This window comes from Pelodiscus sinensis, chromosome 1, assembly GCF_052426305.1.
Source record: "Pelodiscus sinensis isolate ZL-2025 chromosome 1, ASM5242630v1, whole genome shotgun sequence".
In the NCBI taxonomy this organism is placed as follows: Eukaryota; Metazoa; Chordata; order Testudines; family Trionychidae; genus Pelodiscus; species Pelodiscus sinensis.
In genome coordinates, this window is record NC_143052.1 from 347,998,764 (window position 1) to 348,015,107 (window position 16,344).

General features: G+C 59.3%; 1 protein-coding gene across 2 annotated transcripts in view; it reads right to left on the bottom strand.

Annotated features, from left to right (window-relative positions):
- INPPL1 (inositol polyphosphate phosphatase like 1) overlaps positions 1–16,344 on the bottom strand; it is a 94,017-nt gene that overhangs the window by 5,737 nt on the left and 71,936 nt on the right. For both annotated transcript variants that reach the window (XM_075919634.2, XM_075919635.2), the window contains exons 14-26: positions 16,231–16,327; positions 12,355–12,493; positions 11,949–12,048; positions 11,643–11,731; positions 11,413–11,494; positions 10,205–10,294; positions 8,578–8,691; positions 8,156–8,244; positions 7,656–7,743; positions 2,813–2,968; positions 2,246–2,330; positions 1,287–1,436; positions 141–900 (exon numbers count right to left, since the gene is read on the bottom strand). In XM_075919634.2, the coding sequence (XP_075775749.2) occupies positions 141–900; positions 1,287–1,436; positions 2,246–2,330; positions 2,813–2,968; positions 7,656–7,743; positions 8,156–8,244; positions 8,578–8,691; positions 10,205–10,294; positions 11,413–11,494; positions 11,643–11,731; positions 11,949–12,048; positions 12,355–12,493; positions 16,231–16,327 (2,039 nt within the window). The remainder of the gene's footprint in view (positions 1–140; positions 901–1,286; positions 1,437–2,245; positions 2,331–2,812; positions 2,969–7,655; positions 7,744–8,155; positions 8,245–8,577; positions 8,692–10,204; positions 10,295–11,412; positions 11,495–11,642; positions 11,732–11,948; positions 12,049–12,354; positions 12,494–16,230; positions 16,328–16,344) is intronic.

Sequence of the window (16,344 nt, forward strand, 5' to 3'; positions counted from 1 at the left end):
AACCTGGGGCCTCTTAGCCAGAGCGGCTTGGCTGAGCCTACCCCAGGATGCCCGGGGCAGAGGGATGTCGCCAAGGGACCCCCAAGCCAGCCCAGGAGGACCCCCGTCTCATAGCGCCGGTGACACGCTCCTGCACGTACCTCTTCAGCCAGGTCCTCCTCGATGCTCTCCCTGATGGAGCGGGGCGGGAAGGTGATGGGCCGGCTGTAGTCGGGGTGCATGCAGCGGGGGGGCAGCTCCAGCCGCCCTTTGCTGAGCAGATGTGGGGCCGGACGGCCCTGCGGCTCCCGCCCCAGGCCGCCGCCCCCTTTGCTGCCTGGATAATCCACCTCGCTCAGGGTCTTAGCCATCTGCAGCACCGAGCAGGAGCGATCGTCCAGGAGGCCGGCCTGGGCCTGGGGGGCACTGGGGGGCTCCATCAGGAAGCCGGGCCCTGGAGCCAGCGGGGGCCGGGGGTGCAGCTTGGGCGGGGCCAGCTTGGACTCCAAGGGGTCGCTGAAGGCCACGGCAGCCCACGGCTTGGCGGTGCCGGGCTCCTCCCGCCCCGCGGCCCCGCTCAGCTCCTTGGCGCTGGCGTAGAAAGGATTGTCGGCCATCTCCAGCTCCGCCACCTTGGGCAGGGGCGGGGGCGGGAAGTCGGGGGGCGGCAGGTTGAGGGTGCCCCCTTCCTCGTCCGAGGAGCTCTCCTCCTCCCGGCCGGCCGAGGGCTGCCAGCGCCGCTCCGGCTGCACGGGCACCGTGATGGGCACTTTGTTCTTGGGGGCCGGCGCCTTGGTGGGGCCGGGGGCGTCGGCCGCCAGCAGCTGGTGCGGGACCCCCTCCAGCACGTAGTAGGCTGGGTTGTTGAAGCTGTTCTTCGTGGGGCCGCCGTCAGGCTCCGAGGCCGAGTCCTGCTTGGGCCTGGGGGCAAAGAACAGGGGAGTCAGGGGGACCAGCGGGCAGAGAGGCTGGCCTGCGGGGGGCACTGCAGGGGAGAAGCCCCGAGCCCACCCCTGGCCTGGCCATGCAGGCCGCAGGCTCTTGGGGGCAGGGGCTGTCTCTCGCTACTGGGTACGTACGGCACACGGGGCCCCCTCGCCAGCCTGCCCCAGTCATCTCTCCCCAATGGGACAATCCCCTGCACCCCCCCCCCCCCGCCAAGGCACTTCCTGACTCCGCTCCCCCGGATCCCCCTGGCCAGTCTCCTCTCTGGGGGGACGTCCTCCCAGCTCTCCGGGGAGGCTGCCTTGTTCGAGCTCCCTCACTGTGGTACCAAGAGGGCTGGTCCTCGCTCGCCCCTCGCTGACCTGGCCTGGGAGGTCTCCTCCTTGGAGGTGCCGCGCACCGGGGCTGGCAGGCGGCCGGCGGTCAGGGCACTGGGCTTGTCTGGCTCGTCAAACAGCTTCCCTGGGGGGCAGGCTGCCGTCTCCCCCACGGGGGGCTTCCGTCCGGCGGATCTAGCAGGGAGGGGGAGGCCGTTAGCAGCTGGAGGCAGGGCCCGTCCATACCCTTCCAGCTGGGGGCTCGCCAGTTCTCAGCTGGGACCCCAAGAAAGCGAAGCTGAAGCTCCCGGGAAGTTTCTTTGGCAAGGACCCTGCCCCAAAGCCCCCCACCCCGGCAGGACGGGCCCTGTCCTGTGTGCGGGTCTCCCCTGACCCGGAGCCAGGACCCCCTGCGATGGCACGTCAGGGAGCCCCCCGATCCTGCACCACCATCCGCAGCAAGATGAGACTCCGCCAGCCAGTAGAACACAGAGGGTTTATTGCTTCTCCAGGATACAGCACCGCACAGACGTGACGTGGCTACAGGAGTCAGGGCCAGGCAGCCTCAGATCCCTTGAGGTGGGGTCCACAGGCCCCTGAGCCTTCAGTACTCAGCTTCGTCTCCTCTCCATGTTTCCCAGCCCCAAAATGCCCAGCTCCCAGGCCCTGCCCGTCTCCGCCTCCCTCCCTTTGTCTCTCCCCCTGGCAAGAGCCTTGTTATCTGCTCCAGCTGGGGCGAGGTGTCTGGGCCAATCCACATGTGGGTGAGTCAGTGGGCATCACACATTGCCCGGTTACAGAGCAGACAGCCCCCCCACTACCCCCCAGTGGGAGGCCAAGCCCATGCGGAGGTGGCAGGGTTCACCAGGCAGCCGCACCCCTGGGGATCCCTCCCTGGGGAGGCGAGTGCCCCCGCCCTTTTCGTGGTGATGAAAGGACCCCCCCCCCCAGCGGCGCTTCTTCCCGGAGCGTCACTGCCCCGTGGGACTCCCCCGCCCCCTTACTTGGCGTACTCCTGGCTGGCCCGGGCGACCGACAGCAGCTTCCCCTTGGCAGCTCCGGTTTCGTCCTTGTCGACGCTGATCCACTCTGCGAGCGGGAGACGCACACGCTCAGCGCGGAGCACGCGGCCCCCTGGGGACTAGCTCTTGGTGGCAGAGCCGGCCTGGCGGCCCCTGCTTAGCCAGACTCTCCCCTGACTCCGCCCAGCCAGCCGGCCTCTGTCCTGTCCCCTCAGATCTCAGCGCCTCGCCCAGGGCTGCTCCCGTGGGCACCTGGGCCTAGCTGGCCCACTGGAGTCGCAGCCACGAGGGTCCCACTCCCCACCCGGCGGGCTCCCCAGCTCTGGGAGCGAACCCCCGAGTCCTCGTCTCTGGCACCCCCAGATGGAGCCACCCCCGGCCATTCGCTGGATAGTCCCCACTTCCCCACCTGATCCGCCCAATAGCAGCAGCCCGGCTCCAGCCTGCACCTCTGCTTAACTGGGGAACAACAAACACCTCAGCTGCGTCTCGGTAAATCCCACCCCCTCCTGAGCCTGCCCCCGGAAGGCGGACAGGGCCCCCCCTCACCGTAGAGCCTCTCGCGGGTGCCCATCCGCTCGGCCGGGACCCGGACCTTCATGGAGCCCCGGATGTTGCCCGTTTCCTCCCCGCGGTGGGACAGGAAGGTGAGGAACTGCTGGGCGGTGCTGCCGATCATGGACTTCAGCGCGATCACGCACTCGCCTGGAGGACGGGCAGAGAAGGGGTGTTGATGGAAGAGCCAGAAGGCCGGCACCGGTGGAGGTCACTAGGGCGTGGGAGTGGAGGGAGTGGGTAGGAGGGAGGTGCCTGTGGAACTGCCTGCAGCATGACTCCAAAGGAGAGCAGCAGAGCGAGAGAGAAGCAGCTGTAAAGACAACGCCGCCAAGCAGCGACGCCAGACACTGCCCATGCAGTGAGAGGGAGAAGGCTGAGCAGCTGGGTCTCTGGACTGGGCTGCTAGAGATCAGCGTTTGATTCTCAGCTCTGCAACATGTTCCCTGTATGACCCTGGGCAAGTCACTTAATATCTAAGCTGCTTCCCTCCTGCCACACAGCAAGGTGAGAGGTTCAGACGTCCCAGCTAGGAGAGGGACTATTGCACAGCAAGAAGATATACGTGTGTTCTGAGACCCCGAGGGAAGTGGGAGACAGACCAGAAATAAAAGTGAGGGGACAGCATGGTGGGGGTCAACTGGAGACCACCAGTGGTGGAAGAGGAGGTGTTTCTATTACAAATAACAGAGTTATTAGCCATTACCACTTGGCAACTGTAGCCACATTTTTTTCCCTTTGTAGGGGGGAAACACCAAGGAAGCCCAGCACAGTAGAATTCAACTTCAGAGAGGGGAACTACATAAAAAGGAGGATGCGAGTTAAATAGAAATGAAAAGGAAGAGTCACACGAGTGAAATGCCTGCTAGCAGCATGGAAACCTTTGGGAACAAAACACCCTAAAAGAGCCTCAACCTATATGAATCCCCTGAAAAGAAAAGAAAAGAAAAGAAAAGAAAAGAAAAGAAAAGAAAAGATCAAAACCAAACCAACAGTGAGGGCACATCTACACTGCATCCGTAGGTCCAAATAAGATACACAATTTGAGCTACGCAAATTGCATATTTTATTTCGATCTAATTTTGAAATAAAGCGCTATTCCAAAACGTCCGCATACCCCGTGGGATGAAGGTTACAGGGATGCTGGACTAGCATGCCTGTTATTTTGAAATCTATTTTGAAATAATAGGCGCGTTTAAAGACACAGAATAACTATTTTGGGATACTTCCAGTATCCTGAAATACTGCCGCTGTCTAGACATAACCTAAGAGAACCAAAAAACCCACAACTGCACCAGGGCTAAACAACAGAGTAAAAGAGGCAGCTGGAGACAAAGTGATGCCCTTTGAAGATTGGAAGTCAAATCTTCTGAGAAAACTACAAGCGGTCTTGCAGCACCTTGAAGACTCACAAAAATACACAGATGGTATCATGAACTTTCATGGGCACAACCCACTTCCTCAGATGAGCAGAGTGGCGGTTGTCCCCATAGAATCTCATGATGCTACAAATGTGTTTTTGTGAGCAGTGCTTTTTTTGTAAGAAAAAAGGTGCCGGTACTCCGGGGCAAAGTTCTTGAGAGAAGGAAAAAAAAAAAAAAAAAAAAGGAAAACGCGTTGAGCAAAAAAACCAAGGGTCGAAATGCAGTCGCGGCCCCTTTAAGAGCCAAAACACTTCACTGAAAAAAAAAAACCCGATGTGCGTCCAAAGCAGGCTTCCTTCAGGAGCCGAGGCACCCCAGGAAAACAGGTGCTGGTATGCACGGAGGAAATGCCATTCCTTTTCTGTGTGTTGGGAAAATAGGGGACGGTACGCCGTTGTGGGCCATACCATCACAAAAAAAGCACCGTTTGTGAGTCTCTAAGGTGCTTCAGGACCATTTGTTGTTTCTTTAAAGTTACAGACTAACACGGCTTCCCCTCTGAGCCTTCTGAGGAAAACAGAAAGGAGCATAAACTCTGGCGAGGCAAATGTAACAGTGTAATTAGGCAGGCCACAAAAGAATTTGAAGAGCCACGAGCAAAACCGCAAAATCTAATAGCAAAAAAGCGTTGAAGTCCACGAGACGCAAGAAGCCTGCCAAAGAACCAGTGAGCCCCTGGAGGATCGAGGTGCTGAAGGAGCACTGCAGGGAGACAAGAACCTTACGGAGAGCTAAATGAATTTTTCACGTTGGTCATCACAGCAGAGGGGGTGAGGGACAGTCCCACAGGGGAGCCCTTCTTTTCAGGTGGCAAATTCTGAGGAACTGTCCCAGAGTGAGGTGTCAGTACAGGAACTGTTGGAACAAACGGACCAACTCAACAGGCAGAAGTCGCCAGGTCCGGATGGGATTCACCCCAGAGTTCTGCAGGAACTCAGAACCATTAACTGTGACCTAGCACTTAAATCAGTCTCTGTCACAGGATGTCCGTTTTTTACAAAGGCTCCAGAGGCGATCTTGGCAATGACAGGCCAGTCGGTCTAACTTTGGTCCCAAGCAAACTGGCTGAAATGATAGCGAAGAACAGAATTGTCAGACACCTCGAGGAGCACGATTTGTTGAGGAAGAGTCAACACGGCTTTTGTAAAGGGAAATCATGCCTCGCCAATCTACTAGAATTCTCTGTGGGGATTAAAACAAAGCATGTGGACAAGGATATAGTATACTGGGACTTTCAGAAAGCCTTTCATAGAATCATAGAATAATAGGACTGGAAGGGACCTCAAGAGGTCATCGAGTCCAGCCCCCCGCCCTCAAGGCAGGACCAAGCTCCGTCTACACCATCCCTGACAGATGTCTATCTAACCTGTTCTTAAATATCTCCAGAGAGGGAGATTCCACCACCTCCCTTGGCAATTTATTCCAATATTTGACCACCCTGACAGTTAGGAATTTTTTCCTAATGTCCAATCTAAACCTCCCCTGCTGCACTTTAAGCCCATTACTCCTTGTCCTGTCCTCAGAAACCAAGAGGAACAAATTTTCTCCTTCCTCCTTGTGACACCCTTTTAGATATTTGAAAACCGCTATCATGTCCCCCCTTAATCTTCTTTTTTCCAAACTAAACAAGCCCAGTTCATGAAGCCTGGCTTCATATGTCATGTTCTCTAAACCTTTAATCATTCTTGTCGCTCTTCTCTGTACCCTTTCCAATTTCTCCACATCTTTCTTGAAATGTGGCGCCCAGAACTGGACACAGTACTCCAGCTGAGGTCTAACTAGTGCAGAGTAGAGCGGCAGAATGACTTCACGAGTTTTGATAAGGTCTCACACCAAAGTCTCTTAAGCAAAGGAAGCTGTGATGGGATAAGATGGAAAATCCTCTGCTGGATTTGTAATAGTTAAAAGACAGGAAAGAAAGGGTAGGAATAAATGGTCAGAATGAAAAGAGGTAACTAGTGATGTCCCCCACTGTCTGGACTGGGGCTAATGCTGTTCCACATAAATGATCGGAAAACAGCGAGGTGGCAACATTTGCAGGTGATACAAAACTACTCAAGATTAGACTGTGATGACATACAAAGGGATGTCTCAAACCTGGGTGAACAGGCCACACAGCGGCAGATGCAGTTCAAGGTTGATAAATGCAAAGCAATGCACATTAGAAAGCACAATCCCAACTGTAGGTATAAAATGATACTGCTCAAGAGAGAGATCTTGAGTCATTGTGGCTAGGTCTCTGAAAACATATGTTCAGCCTGCAGGGGCAGTCAAAAAATATATCGGAATGCTAGAACCCATTAGGAAAGGAATAGGTTAAAAAACATTACATATCAAAATGCCACTATATAAATCCATGGTGTTCGCACACCTGGAATACTGCATGCAGATGTGATTGCCCCATTCCAAAAAAGATATATTAGAACTGGAAAAGGTGCAAAGAAGGGTGACAAAAAATGATTACAGCTTCTGTCTGAGGAGAAATTGTAATGACTGGAACTGTTCACTAAGGGTATGTCTAGACTACAGGCTTACGTCGACATAGAGCGTCTAGACTACACCCAGTTCTGTCGACAAAGCAAGCTGCTTTGTCGACATAACAGTGTGGATGCAAAGGACAGTGTAGATGCAGTAATGCCTTCTATCGACAGAACTCTGTCAACAAAAGGCGTTATTCCTCGTAGAATGAGGTTTACATACGTCGACAAAACTGCTGAGTTTTGTCAACGTTATGTTGCCATAACTCAAAGGCAGTGTGGACGCAGGTATAGTTTTGTCGGCAAAAGTCCACTTTTGTCAACAAAACCCTGTAGTTTAGACACACCCTAAGATGGGATAAGATAGAGGTCTATACAATCATGACTGCTGTGGAGAAAGGGAAGAAGGAAGTGTTCTTCACCCCTTCAGATGACATAAGAACTAGGGGTCATCCAATGAAATTAATAGGCAGCAGAATTAAACACAAAGAAGAATGTCTTCACATAGTACACAGTCAACTGGTGGAACTCACTGCCACAGGATGTTGTGAAGGCCAAAACAATAACAGAGTTCATAAAAGAACTAAGTAAGTTCCTGGAGGACAGGTCCACCAATGGCTAATTAGCCAACGTGAACAGGGATGCAACTCCATGTCCCTCAATCTCTGACTGCCAGAAGCCAGGCATGGGTGATAGGGAATGGACGGATCACTCAATAAATTGCCGTGTTCTGTTCCTTCCTTCTGAAGGCATTTGGCCACCATCAGAGACAGGACTCTAGGCTGGATGGACTATTGGTCTGACCCAGTCTGGCTGTTCTTATGTTTCCATGGCTAGGACTAGAACCTGGACCTACAGCAGCAAACCCCAAGACGCTTCCCTCCTCTGTGACCCGGCCACTGCAGGGCGACATCACTCTCACGATGGGCTCCTTACCGTAGGATTCGTAGCCATCCACGGACTTGACGGTGAGCAGCAGGTGCTGGTCCTGGAGGTACTCAATTTCAGACAGAATCGGTTTCAGCTGCAGCCAGGGGAATCAACAGAAAAGGGATGTTTACTCAGAGCACGGAGGCCAAAACGCTGTGTATGGCAGCCCCCCGGGGGCTACAGGACCCGGCTGCACAGCAGAGCAAGGTGTCGCAATTGAGGGATCCCGACTCCCCCTGCCACTTGAACCCACCACCCCCATTTTGCCACCCGGACCGGAAGGCTCTGTGGTCTGCTGCACACAGCACTGGCTGGGAGACGTGTGTCCTGTTCCTGGCCCAGCCACAGGCCCATTGGGTGACCACGGCAAGTCATGTCGCTGCCCTATGCCTCAGTTTCCCCATAATACTGACCCGCTTTGTAAAGAGCTAGGGATTGCTATGGGCATTCACAAGGGGCGCAGGGGGTGGCAGGGTGATGGGCAGAGGGGGAGGGCGAGTTCTCACCGTGGGCAGCTGCCTCGACGACCACTGGACCTTCAGGAAGTTGATGTTGTCACTGCTCTGCATGTCGTTCTCGAAGCTCTTCTTGAACTCTGGGGTTTGGGGAAGCGACAGGTTACGCACATGCTCCCCCGGGCGTTCAGACCCAGTGGAGCAGTCCCACTGCACGCCTCCCTCCTCCACCCACGAGCCAGCCAGAATGGAACTGTCCTAGGGCTGAACTGACCCCATGGGGGGCCGGAGCCCATCCTGCTCCATAGAATGCAGGCCTTTGCTTCGTGAGCTACAGGAGAATCTCCACCAGCACCAGGAGCAGTAGGGCTTTTATTCCAGCCACTGGCAGGCCGTGGACTCACCCAGACGCCCGTTTACACTCGCCAGTGCGAGGCAGGCGAGCCGGGGGAGGAGGGGTATCAGGTATGCACCTTCCAGGCAGGTGGAGTAGAACTCGATAAAGAACTTGGTCCTGCTGGCCGTCTTCACGATGGCTTCGATGCTCTCAAACTCAATGTAGGCCTGGTCTGAGGACTTGGAGAGCCCTGGGAGTGGAGAAGAATAGCAGCACACCTTGCTGGGCTAGTGCTCACCTAGCACTTTTCATCCCCCCAAGCGCTGCAAAGGAGGGTGGGACTGTGGTTCCCGTTTCACAGAGGGAGAAACTGAGGCACGGGGAAGGAAAGTGACTTGCCCAAGGTCACTTGGCAAGACAGTGGCAGAGCTGGGGACAGCTAAGGGAGTCAAATGGGGACAGGTGCAGAGAAAAGCCACTAAATAATTGGGGAGTGGAGGGTCTGTCTTAGGGGAGTCAACTGGAAGAGGTTGTCTCCCCAAGACGGGGAGGTTGAGCTATAAATACATTGAGGGGGAGCCCCAGGAAGGGAGAAATGCTCTGGAAGCTACAGGACTGTTCGCACTAGAGATGTGAACGATCAGTCGACTAGTCACTTCCCCCTCTTTGCTGCCCCTATCCGAAAGAGGCAGCAAAGGGGGGGAGGGGATTTGGGGGAGGTTCAAAGTGGCAGCGCCATGTGGAGCCCGGGGTCTGCTGCTTTGAAACGCTGTGTGCAGCCCGGGGCTAGCTGGGAGTCCCCCACTGGCCCCGGGTTCCCTGCGGTGTTTCAAAGCGGAAGCACCACATGGAGCCCGGGGTCAGCTGGGGACTGCCGCTTTGAAACGCTGCTGGCCCCAGGCTTCCTGCAGCACTCGAGCCTTTGAAGTGTAGCAACAGCCCTGGGGTAGCTATACTTGAAAAGCGGAGCCGCCCTGATCGGCGAATCAAACTGCAATTTGCATCAACTGTTCAATTAGCCAATTCATCTTCATTTAACATCCCCAGTTTGCACAACCCCCAATGGAAACTGGCTGTGAACAAATTCCGGCTGGACCTTTCTAACCGTCGACAGAGGCCCTGGGGCCCGCCGCGGAGGGAGCGTTCAGAGAAAGCCGGACGAACGGCGGAGCGGGGACGGCAGGACGGGGTTGTTTGTGCGGGAGGGGGACAGGGTTCAGCAGTGCTGGGGGCTCACGGCTGGTCCAGGTCTTACCTTCCCAAAGCTCATGCTTCAGGCTTTCAGCGGCAGGGGTCAGGACGGGACTTCCCCCCCTTCCCAGTGTAGTCTGGGAGGGTTTTTCTTTCTCCTTCCTCGGACGCATGAGGAATGGCCCCGGCCGGAGCTGGGACATAGGATGGGGAGGGGCAGGCCTCGGAGGTGGCGCCGAGCGCTCTCAGCGGTACTGGGCTGGCTGGCGCGTGCTCACATGCTCGGGTCTAATGGATCACGGTGTGTGGGGCTGGGAAGGGATCCCCCCAGATCGGCCTGGCAGGGGCACTGGGATCGTTCACGTCCCCTGCGGCGGGTAGGTGCAGGTCGCTTTCCAGGATTATCTCCCCCGCCCACGGCCCATCTCGCCTGCGGGCTGGGCTCCTCGGGGCTCATTCCCGCTGTGGGGTCCGCATGCGGGTGCCGGGCGGGGCTGGCTGCCAGGTCACAGGACCCGTCAGGGCCGGGGGCAGGCAGGGGGCCAAGGCACGTACCCACCCCCCTCCCTTACCTTTCTTGGAGACAAACTGGGAGGTCACCCCGACTTCGAAGGCTCCGAAGACAGGGGAGTGGTCGCTGGTCACGATGTCGTCGGTGCATCCTGCCAACAGCAGGCCCCACGGGTGAGCTAGCCAGGGTGCGGGGGGCTGGGAGGGGGCTGAGCGGGAGCAGGGGTCTGACCAGCAGCCCATCAGGCCTGAGGGGTAGCATGTCCCCCTTTAAGGGTGGGCTGCCCCAGGGCTCGCTGGCCGGGCTGCCGAGAAGAAGCTGGGCTCTTTGCTGGGCGTCTGTTTGTACCTCGGAAATGTGGCCGGGGAAAGAACCACGTTTCCCTCAGACCCGAATTCTCACCGCCGGGGAAGGCAGGCCAGGGATGCGGAATCCCAGTTAATCGGCTAACCGACTAAGCAGGAGGTTGGGTGGGGGACCCCCAGCCCATGGGGCTCCCACTCCCAGCCCCATGTAGGGCTGGCTGCTGGCTTCCAGCCTCGCGCTGGGGCCCAGCCGGCTGGAACCGCCCTCCACCTGTGGCCTGCTCCCCGGCACCGGTTAACCGTCACCCGGTACGGGTGATGCTGACTGGGTAACCGGTTAACGGTTACTGGCCCCATCCCTAACCCACCCACCGCGCTGGCTCCCCTCGTTGCCCTGCCGACGGGCCCACCCCGGCCGAGACGGGAGCTCACGCTCCACGGCCTCCCCGACTCTCACGCTGGGCTAATGTTGACGAAGCCCCCGTCCTGGGGACAGATCCCAGTGCCCCTAGGAACCATACTCAGACCTGCCACTCACAGGCCTTGGGGACTGGGCTGGATCTGAACCTGGGAGCTAGCGGGGAGAGACCACCGAGCGGGTTCCCACCCCCACCCTGTCCCCCCGCTTTCCTCCAGAGCCCCCAGGGCACGCCCCAGCCCCCCCTGTCCTGCCCCACTCACCCCCCATCGGGGTGCTGTGCCCCGGCCTCAGGGAGGAGGCAGCTTGCGGGGGAGGCTCTGGGGTGGGTGGAGAGAGGGCGTCCGAGGACCGGGGCAGGATTAGCCCCCGAAGGCTCAGCGGGGCGAGCAGTTGGCACCGGGGCCCTGGTCACCTCCGGGCAGGCTGCTCCGCACGCAGGCTGCAGCGCGGGGAGAAGGCGGCCACGCTCGGGCCCCCCCGGCGGCCCCAGCAGGTGCTGGCGGGCGAGAGGTGCGGCTCCAGCGGGTGCCGGGTCCCACTCACCGTAGGAGTTGCAGTTGATGTGGGTCTCAGGGTACGACTTCCACAGGATGCGGTCACACCAGGAGGGGACGTTGGTGCGGACCTGGGCGGGGGCACAGGACGTGGGGGTGAGGCACTGCCAGGCAGCACCCTCCCCCCGCCCAGCAGGGCCCTGGGTCCCCCCAGCCAGCCACAGGCACCGGCTCAGTCCTCCCCAGCACCCCAAACACCCTCCCCCCACCAGCACCTACCCCCGTGGGCTTCTGCTTGTGCCACACGTAGGTGTCGCGGGAGCCCCGTTCGTAGCGGTAGGTCGGGGGGAAGGTGATCTCCTCCTCACCTGCAGACACACAGCCCGGAGCGTGAGGAAAAAGGGCCTGGGCTCCCCCCGCCAGCCACTGGAGGGGCATCCTCACCACAGCCCCCAGGCCCTGCAGCGCTGATCCCCGCCCCCGGCTCTCCCCAGCCCAGCAGAGAAGGGCAAACCCTCCCCACCTCCCCCCGCCCAGCAGGGAAGGGGACCCGCCCCACCCCGCCCGTGGCAGAGCCGCCCTCACCGAATCGCAGGAACACCTTGTGCTTCTCCTTCTCCAGGTTGAGCTGATCCACCTTGAGCAGCGGCTCGAACTCCCTGCGGCTGATGTAGTTGAGGATCTCCTGGAGAAGGAGGGCCCATGGGCAGGTTGGAGTGGGGACAGGTCACCCCCCATTCCCAGGGCCTGCACTCCCCTTCCCCCGTGCCTGGACTCCCTGGGCCTGCGCTCTCCTCCAACCCAGCCTGCACCCCCCAAGGGCTTGTGCTCCCCTTACCCCAGGCCTACTCCGCCCTACACTCCCCTCTCCCCTGGCCTACTCTCCCCTCCCCTAAGGGCCTGCCCCCCCATCCCCAATGCCATGCCCCCCATGGCCCGTGACCCCATCCCTTCTCCTGCCAGGCTGCGCTCCCTGGCCCAGGCCCCTCACCTGGATGTCCATGTCCAGGCGGTAGTTGAGGTCCCCGAACCAGAAGAGGTGGGTGAAGCGGAGCGAGATGTCGAAGGAGCTGAGCTGCTTGTCGCCCAGGGACAGCAAGCGCAGGATGTCCAGGTAGTTCTGGTTCCGCCTGTCGGAGAGGGCAGCGGTGGGCAGGCAGAGAGGGGGCCGGGGCAGGGGACAGACCCAGATCAGAGTCCCTGGGGACTCAGCCTTTGGAAACACAAACCCAAGGCCTCGACCGCTCCTGGTTACTAACGAGGCCGGGGAGCAAGTCTGAGCACTGTCACCGTTCAGTTCCGCTGTCGCCGCGCTCCTGCCCAGAGGCAGACGCATTGAGCTCCTGTGCAGGGCTTATTATGTGTGCAGCAGCCTCCTGGGATCCACCGGGAGGGAGCCGGTGTTAATACCACAGGGGGTGGGTCTTTAATACTCGCAGGGCTTCTGCCAAAGAGAAGGTGTGTGGAGAATTAACGCTGCCCTGGGCTAAGAGCTGCTGGCCTGCTGGAGGGGCCGCGGCAGGGGGCAGGAGATGCGGGTTTTCCTCCTTTGGCAGGAGACCGAAGAGTGCGCAGCTCCACCCCAGCAGGGCTCGCAGCTGGGCCGGGAATGTCTGCATGTCCAGCGTCCATCTAGAGGGGCTGGAGCACCCATGCTGAGCAGCGGGCCCAGGGCAACGCGGCCCCAAGGAGCAGGGGGCTGGACTGTGCACGGAAACCTGTCGGGACTGGGTGAGCACAAGGATATCGGAGCATGTGTAGCTGAGCCCAATGGTATCTCAGAGCAAGGGTATGTCTACACTACAGCGCTAATTCAAACTAACTTAATTCGAATTAGTTAATTAGAACTAAGCTAATTCGAATTAGTGCATCTAGACTTAAAAACTAGTTCGAATGAGTGTTTTGCTAATTCGAACTAGCATGTCCACACAGAGTGGACCTTGAACCAGGCTTAAGGATGGCCGGAAGCAGTGCCGGCAGGGCATCAGATGAAGACTTAGAGCGTGGAGCTGCTGTCTCAGGCTAGCCGAGGGCTGCGCTTAAAGGGACCCGACCCCCACCCCGGACAGACAGTTCTCAGGGGTTCCCCGCTTGCAAAGCAGTCCTGGCTTGGAGTGCCCTGAGTGCCCACACTCGGCACATCACAGCACTCGGCCATCAGCCCGGCTGCACTTGCCTCAGGCTGCCATCCGGAGGGGGGGGGGGGGTCAATTGAGGGGCTTCAGGAGAGCTTCCACCCCGAGGAGCCCACAGAGCCAACCCAGTCCTCCCCATCGGGGGCTCGTACCCCATTGCTCCCTCACCTCCTTCCACTTACCCCTCCCTAGCCCCCCTTCCTGATGTACAAAATAAAGGACACGTGTGTTCAAAAATAGAAACTCTCTTTATTTCACAAAACTGGGGGGGGGGGATAAAACTGTGGGAAGACGGGGGAGAGGAGGCGGGAAAGGGCAGGAGAGAGTGTGGGAGAGGGGAGGGGGAAAACTGGGAGGAGGGAGCTGGAAGGGGGAGGCAAGGGAAAGGAGGGGGAGGGGAAACTCAAGGATCAGGGGTGAGGGTCTCGCCGGGCCAACCGCCTCCCAGCACGGCGAGGGAGGGGGCCTCGGTGTCCCCGGGGGGATGGGGTGGAGGGTGCGGAGGTTGAGGTGGGGGGTGTGGACATTGAGGAAGAGGGTGTGGGGGTTGAGGAGGAAGAGGTGGGAGGGGGGCAGGAGTGGGAGGAGGGAGAGCAGTTGGGGGGGCAGCAGGCGCAGGACCAGCACGGGGCACCATGCTCTGCAGCAGGACCTGCAGGTTTGAGTTCAGCCCTCGGTCCTCAGCCAGCTGCTCCTGGCGGAGCTGGAGGTCTGCCCGCATCCAGGCCTCCACTGTGCGGTGCAGGGCTCGCAAGGACCCCAGGTGCTGGTCCCAGTACTCCTGATCTGTGGTGGTGGCCCAGAGCAGGCCGCGGGTGCAGGAGCATGTCCCGGGCAGGGTGGTGCGCCCTGCACGAGCAGCTGGTGCAGCTGTAGAGAAAGAAGAGAAGTGGTCAGTTCTCCCTGGGGACGCAGCGGATGATACCCAGCCCCCAGCTCCCCCCCCCCCCCGCGATGTGAGGGCGACCATGCCCTGCACTGTCAGAGCCGCTGTGCTTGTACAGAGGCCATGGTCAGGATGTCTGGCTCTCCCCGGGACTGGGAGCTGCCCCAAGACCGCACCCATGTCCCTGTGCCGTGTATAGTGTGGCCGGGGGGGAGATGTCCCCTGCCTCCGTGTAGAGGGGACATGTGAAGGGAAAGCACCCTGCTGTGTCCCGCCCCGGGGTCAGGAGCATGTCAGTCTCTTCACACATGCATGTGCCTATTGGGCGTGACACCCAGGGGCCATGGCAGCTGGAGCCACCTGCCCAAGGGTGGCATGGCACGTGCTCGCACGTGCACAGGTGTCTGCGTGATCCGTGGAAGGCATGGCCCACGCGCGCGGTCTCTGGTCTCCCTCCCGCCTCCCCCCTTCCCCGAACTACTTAATTCAAATTACTTACCCGGTACGGTCTCCCTGGACGACCCTGCCGACTCTGGTGCTGGAACTCCTTGTGGTGGCTCCTCCGGTGTGCCCGGGTCAGGGCCCTCCGGTCCCGGCTCGCTGTCCCCCAGGCTGGCACGGACCGCCCCGCCCCCCAAGAGTCGGTTGAGGGCGGGGAAGTAGGGGCAGGTGGCAGCCCCTGCTGCGGCGCCGCCCCTGGTGGCCCTGGCGTACGCCTGCCACAGCTTCTTTACTTTCAGGCGCACCTGCTCCTGGGTGCGCCTGTGTCCCTTTCGGGTCATGGCGGCCGCTATGCGCCCGTAGACGGCCACGTTCCTCCTCCTAGTGCAGAGATCATGGACGTTGGGGGCCTGCCCCCAAACCTCAATGAGGTCCATGACCTCCACACTAGTCCAGGAGGGCGCGTGCCGTCTATGGCCCCTGGGTGCTGGGGGACTGGGCAGGGGATGGCTCGCTGGCACTGGCTCCCTGGCTCATCCTGGGACCACTGGTTCGGGGCACAGACTGCTGGCAGGGCTGGCTGTGTCAAGTGCCGTCTGGCCACAGTCTACCCCTTTAAGGACCCGGGGCTGGGGAAGAGGAGGAGTTTTCCTGGTTGTGCCCAGAGTGGCCACCAGGGCAAGCTGGGGAGGGCTAGCCTCCCACTAGTTCGAATTAAGTAGCTACACAGCCCTTTATTCGAACTAGTTAATTCGAACTAGACGTTAGTCCTCGTAGAATGAGGTTTACCTAGTTCGAATTAAGCGCTCCGCTAGTTTGAATTAAGTTCGAACTAGCGGATCGCGTGTGTAGCGCCTATCAAAGTTAATTCGAACTAACGGCCGTTAGTTCGAATTAACTTTGTAGTGTAGACATACCCCAAGAGACTCTGCAAGACTGTGTGCCGGGGGCGGGGGGGGTGGTGTGCGTGGGGACGAACTCTTGCAAACCAGCGCGTGCGTGCATGCGTGAAGTCCGGGCGTGCAAGTGGCTGCGTGCAAACACTAGCGCCCCAGAGCAAGCACGAGCAGGCGCGTGGCTGGTGCGAGCGTGTCCGTAGCTGGCGTGTCCAGGAGCAAGCCACGCCTGTCAGCAAGCACGAGCACCAGCACACGGACGGCCTGCATGCCCCCTCTCCCTGGCGGCACAGAGCGACTCCCCTGCAGCCGGCTCTTGTGCCTCTCCACGGAGACTAAAGGGGCACTTCCCCAGAGCCACCAGCCACGGTCACGTGCTATGCACGGCCAGGGCAGGAGCTCAGAGCAGCCACTACCGGCAGCTCCCCTCTCACCCCAGTGCTTGAAGGACCTGGGGTCCAGCCCCTCATGCTCAGGGCTAGGTAACGGGCCCCTGGCCCTAGGCTCACCTGGCTGTCTTCTCGTTGCCGGAGGTCAGGTGACAATTGACGAAGCCGAAGGAGGTGCCATTGAACATGAAGGAGACGCCCACGGCCCCTTTATTGCCTGCAAAACAAAGAGGG